The 5,909-nt window shown below is 50.0% G+C and overlaps 1 protein-coding gene across 1 annotated transcript in view; it reads left to right on the top strand.

Moving 5' to 3' along the window:
* Positions 1-5,909, top strand: part of PDIA5 (protein disulfide isomerase family A, member 5) — a gene marked incomplete at its 5' end in the record, with an annotated part of 66,892 nt that overhangs the window by 52,245 nt on the left and 8,738 nt on the right. The window contains one exon of the mRNA XM_010131220.1: positions 3,056-3,126. Within this exon, the coding sequence (XP_010129522.1) occupies positions 3,056-3,126 (71 nt within the window). The remainder of the gene's footprint in view (positions 1-3,055; positions 3,127-5,909) is intronic.

The following is a 5,909-nucleotide window of genomic DNA, read 5'->3' as shown; positions in this document are numbered from 1 at the left end:
CCGTTCTCTTTTCCTCTGGAAAATGGGCCGTGAGGAGCCGGCACGCTCCCTGTCCTCATGCACAGTGCTCGGTACATTTCCCTTCTCTGCACTTTCAAATCTGGGAGATAGCGTTAGCACTTAAAATAAACGTGTGAGAGCGGGTGTGAAGAGGGAACGGGGAGAACAAGTTTTCCGTCTGTCAAAATGAAGACATCAACCTCTGCTGGTTTTTTTTTTTTTTGGCATGCGTGCTTTAAATAGAATGACTGGCTTGGGTGACTTCCAAGTGTTTGCTGTGTTTGGCAAGCCTTCTAAGTTGTAACAGATGAAGTTCTGCTATTCCATATGATGTGCTCCTTCCCCCTTTTTCGGTGACTCCTTGAAACTCCTTGGGATTTGAGTGCGGCGTTCACATCTGTTCCGTGGATGGACGTCCAAGGCTAACAAAATGCCTACTGGACTTGGAGTCAGCTCTGCCAAAAGCCATATGGTTGTGTTTTAGTTTCGCAAGCGCGGTGCGGTAAAGAAAGGAGGCTGGGCCAAGAGAGAAGCGAGGGGGGGAGGAGGAGGAGGTTGGCAAAAGGAGGTAAACTTTTGTTGCTTGCTGTTAGAGTAGGAGGTTTGAGACAGGCCCACAGAAGGGGAAATAAAAGCACAGGTGAGAGCACGGGTTCCTTTATCAGTTGCACAGTGCTCCTCCTCTCCTCTGTGGGGTGGTGTTCACCACAACTTCAAAGAATGCCTGGGTTTGCCGGCCTTTTCCAACCCCCTGTGACAGTGTGGGTGATGGGATGCTTCCTCACCTGCTGCAGCCTCAGTGGGCTCTTGGGGCGAGGCGTTACCGAATGCCCCGTCCTCTGCATGTCCAGCACATCGGCCGAGGTATCCTGAAGGTTTTAGAGGGGAGTAAAACAACATGAAGTCTTGTGTTTCTCTTGAAACATCTTTTATTGAGGGTTTGAAAGCTGCTGTTCGACACCTCAAGTTTCAGGCTCGTAAGCAGAAAGGGGACACTTGGAAGGTGTCAGTTTTTCGGAGCCTTCGTGTTTTAGTGTAGCGGTTGAAGTGCTTTCCAGTAAACTACAGCACGTGGACTAGAACAAGCGTTCTTGTTTTAGGGGCACCCAATTTTTCTCGTGTTTTTTTTTTTTTTTCTCTCTGGAATACTTCTTGGCTGTTGTCACACATTCTGATTTGTTGGGGTAGAGCAGCGTAAGAAGCCAACTGGGGCAGTCACCCCACAGTACAGAATGTTGTCCAAGGTGTGTCAAGAGACAGGCCTGACCCGAAGGCAGGTAGGACAGGCAGGTGTTGAGAATATGGGTCGCCACAGTGGGCTGATGGACATGGGAGCAGCCTGGAACCTTAGGCACTGCCGCCACCTCCTCCTTCGGTTCCTCTTCCTCCTTTTCTTCCTTGACCGTTTTCTCCCAGGCAAATGCAGAATGACTCCAGAAAGTTAAAGAGGACCTGCACTGTCTCCCACTGAAACGCAGCTGCTGCCAGGACAGACGGCCGTTACACCGCAAATGAGTTTGAAGCTGTTAAGATGGATTTGCAGAAGTGCCTCAGTTTCCCAGGAACTGTCCCCTTGGCTTTTCAGTACCCCTAGTTACTGCCTAGACTCTCAGTGTGTTCATACACGCGAGTCCACGCAGTGCTTTCAGGATCCTGCTCTGAAGGGGAGAAATGCTCTAGCGTTCAAAGCAGCGCACGTAAGCAATGAAATGGCGTTTTGGTGAAGATGGAAGGAGCGTGTGGACACTGTCTGTCTTGTCAGCTGAAAGAGCGAGTGCGGTTTGTGAGAGAGAGTGGCTGCAAGAGGGCCCTCAGAGGGCATCTGTTCAGAACTGGCTCGGGAGTAACTGGGAGCCACTTGTTCATCATTGTAAAACACTGGTAAGCAACAGTAGCATGAGCTGTGATTGGAGCTGCTGAGCACCTCCTCTGTGCTCTGTTCTGTTCCAGTCCGGAGTAACAGCGGCATGACCTGGTTTGCCTTAGCTAGTGTTATACAAGCTTGACAGCAGTGTGTCCATTTTTTCCCTGCACATAAGCAAAAAATAGTGCCCTGAGTCTTTGCTTGGGAATGACCTCTCTACTCTGTGTTTGAAACAAGTCATTTATTACATGTACACAGGTTCTTCTCTACTCAAACCCTTACTTAGTAGTGATATTTTGAGAGTAGTTTAGCTTAATTGTGGATAATAAATGTTGATTCTGAATTAAGAGCACTCTGATCTGAATCTTGAACCAAGACAACAGTTCTTGTTCCTCTTCTGTGGCTTATTCTGAAATGTGTAAGTAAATTTAGTGTACAGTTAAGCAAGGGATGAACTGGCCTCTTGTTCAGTGCTGCAGTGGTTCAAACACGTATCAGCCCAGTCTCCTGCACAAAGCAGTGGGGTTCTTGTGTGCTCTGTCTGTAAAATTCTTCTGGGGTTGCCCATTTGTGATGAACAGGAGGAAGTCTCCAGGAAATCCAGCAGGGTCATGCTAACCTGGGACTGGACCTCTGCTCTCCATAGGTGAAAGATGTGTAGCCTGTCGGACTTGCTTCTCCTCTCCCCTCCCTTGTGCTCGCGATGGCTTGGCTCTGACACAGACAGTTCCCAAACCCTTCTAAACTCCTGGGCACGGCTTTTCCAACTTCAGACCTCCCCCGTTCCCAAGTGCGCTGCCTGTGTTCCGACATGGTGACACCCGCGAGGAGGTCCAGCAGCAGAGGGGTGGTTTGTCCGTTGTGGCTGGCGATCTTAAAACGCTCTTCAGGGGCTGGCGATAGAGAAAGGCCCCCTGCACCACCACGGTCCCCGGGTTGAGTGTCGTGTGACTGTGACCATACACTTACACTGCTGGAAGTCAGAGGGATTTTAAACACGTGCTTAAATTCCCTGTCACTGACACATGGTCTGCAGATGCCTTGTCCTGCTTCTCCCAGAACTGGAGAACTCTTGTCTAGAATTACTTTTAATACAAATTTCCCACTAATTCTCCTTGTGTCTTGAGTTTGTCCAAGTACGTATTTAGAACTAATGTTTATGCTGTTCTCTTCTCCTGCTGTGTCAAACAGGGTGTCCCCACTGCAAAAACGCAATTCCGCATTTTACAGCTGCTGCCGAAGTCTTTAAAGAAGATCGAAAGGTAAGCTGCTGTTACTTCCCTCCGAGATGGCCAGGAAGGTTTTCCACCGCTTGTGCTCGGTCGGCTTTGATGACTGACAGGGTGGTAGGCGCGTGGTTAGATTGGCTGTTACACTGATGGAAACGTACCTGCCTCCGAGGGGCTGCACCTCCTCTGGGCAAATGGAGTTGCACTTTCCCATCTGTTTTCCTTCGTTTGTTGTCTTTTTGGTTTAATTCGTTGTGTATAAGTTCTCTTCTTATGAAGTGAAACACGCTTTCTCGTTGACAGCTTAATAAAAGATAATTGACATCACGTCCGTTCCCCTTCAACTTCTGTCAGCTGTTGGAGTGCGTGTGGAGAGGCCGCAAGTTGTGCGACCGTCCTCAGTCATACAACTCGTCTCTGCTGGCAGAGCGTAAATGTAACGTGTTTCTGTCAGCTGGCTGACTCGGGTCCGGGCTGTCAGGCCCTCCAGGACCCTTGTGCTTCTGCCTTGAAAGTGCCTCTGGTGGCTGAAGCACACCAGTTAACTTCCCTGCATCAGCTGAACCATCTTAACGTGAGTGCGTGCAGAGCTGGGATTAAAACCAAGCTCAACATCTGAGTCACAGGATTGAGCCGGTAACAGCTAGAGACCTGCTTGTTGGCTGAGTGAAGCCTCTTTCCTTCTGAGTTTGTTCCAGCTTCGGGATCTCTGTGTGTTTAGGTGCAGCGTGGGAAGGGTTTGGCAGCTGAGTAGTGAAATGGCGCTCTACAGCTTCCTGAGGAGGGCAGGCGGAGAGGGAGGCGCTGAGCCCTGGTCCCTGGGATCCAGTGACTGCACACGAGGGAATGGTTCCAGGCTGCACCAGGGTTGCTTCAGACTGGGCGTTAGGATGCATTTCTGCACCACGAGGGTGGTCAGACACTGGGACAGGCTTCCTAGAGAGGTGGCGATGCCCCAGGCCTGTCACCGCTTTAGAGACATTTGGACAATGACCTTAACGACACGCTTTAACTGTTGGTCAGCCCTGAAGCGGTCAGGCGGTTGGACCGGGTGGTTGTTGTAGGTCCCTTCCAACCGAAATAGTCTATTTTCTGTTGTAAATGAAGAGGGAATTTTGTAACAGTTACACCCCTGTTAAGCTGCCTGCTCCATAAGGGAAGAATTTCTGTTGATTTTTTCCTTTCCTCTAACCTCTTCTGTAACTCTCAGAGGATGCATCAGATTGACAAGAAACAAATCATTCTTGTATCATCGCCTGCATCAAACCAGAAGGCCATCACTCATGCCCTCTGCGCACAGAAGATTTAGAGGTGTGCAGCTTTTCCTTCTCTGACTGCTGAAATTTGTGTGCTCAGGTGCCTTTTGGTTACGTGTTTGTTTCCACGATCCCTGAGGAAGTATCCTTGTTTTCCCACTTTTCTGGTAGCTCCCAGTGAAGCCTCTTCCTGAACTCACTAACATTTCAGTCAGACGAGATGAAGCAAAGGTTCCAAACGATGTGGGACTTGCTTATTAGAGCCGCAGGGGGTCTTCACGAGCACCCTGAATCACGGCAGGCGTTGTCGGACGTGGTGGTGGTGCTTTTGGTTCAGACAGCAGGTGACAAAGGAGCTCCCAGAGCAGGGCGGCGACTGACGGTGGCGACTTCTGGCTTGAGTTGAAGGCTGGAGCGTGGAGGTACAACATGTGATGGGCTGGAACCGCAGAGCCAGTAGGGGGTGTTAAGGCTGGTACAGTCTCAGAGGTGTGTGCAGCCGGGGAAAGCGATGCTATTCCACCCCAGTGACCTACGAAAGCGCCAGGGATTGGTCATCTGTTTAATCGTGTACAGCCGGAATCTGCCGAGGTGCTTCTTGCTAATGGTTTGTGCCCTTGTTGAAAAGAAAATAAACCTGTTTAAGCCTTCAGAAGGGCACATGGCTGTTCCCACAGGCAGCACTGGGCACGTTCCCATCTTTTGAACTGGGCTGAGCCTTCAGACTTCAGCTGATTTGTAGTTCTGCAGGGTTTCAAACTTCTGTAAAATGACCGCTTAAGAGGGAAAAAGTATTTCTTCCTTCAAAAATGGGGAAGATCCCTAATTTTCATTTTAGTCCGTAGTAATGTCTTTTTTCCTTTTTTTTTCCCCTCTCCCAGAGGAAGGTTTTTTCACTTTAAAAGAGTACGGTAGCACTTAAACCGTATCTTCTTTTCAGTAGGTGTCGACCTTTAATTAAGCTTTTAATTTTGCAGAAGCCAAAGAAGAATCAAAAAACATTCCAGCCCTGAATTGGTTATAAATGGTATCTTAAAAGGCACCCCTTGGAGGCTTCGAGTCTGTGCTGGGAATGTTGAAGATGAGCGGAGCTCGGAGCTGTTGACTCCGTGCCTTTGGTCCCGCAGGTCCGCTGGCGGGGTGGTTTTGGCGCAGCAGCCCCCCCCTCCCCGGGGCGGTGTGTAGTGCCGCGTACTTCCTCGTTATCCGCGCTGCTGGAGTTGTTGGTTAAAAACGCAGCGCTCACAACGTTGGCCCCAAATGTCAGCTGCTGCTGGCCACCTCACTGCTGGTGGGTCTAGCCGAGCCTGCCCCCTTGCCCAGGGCAGCCGTGTGGCTGTTGCAAAACACGGCTCTGGGTGTAAGCCACCGAGCAGAGCCTCTGTCTTTCCACCTACCTGGAGAAGCTCAGTGCCCGTAAGAGCAGAGCAGTGGAGAGGCTTGTCCAGTGAAGCAGTTAGCATGTTGCTTTCAGCTATTTAAAATGAAAAGAAAAAATCAAATTAAAAAAAAAAAGCCGTCTGGAGCATCCTTGCCTTGAGGTGCCGTGGCCCAGCTGCC

The sequence above is a fragment of the Buceros rhinoceros genome, unplaced genomic scaffold, assembly GCF_000710305.1.
Source record: "Buceros rhinoceros silvestris isolate BGI_N320 unplaced genomic scaffold, ASM71030v1 scaffold790, whole genome shotgun sequence".
NCBI classification, from domain to species: domain Eukaryota; kingdom Metazoa; phylum Chordata; class Aves; order Bucerotiformes; family Bucerotidae; genus Buceros; species Buceros rhinoceros.
The sequence above is the reverse complement of the archived record's forward strand: the minus strand, read 5'-3'. Positions and strand labels throughout refer to the sequence as shown.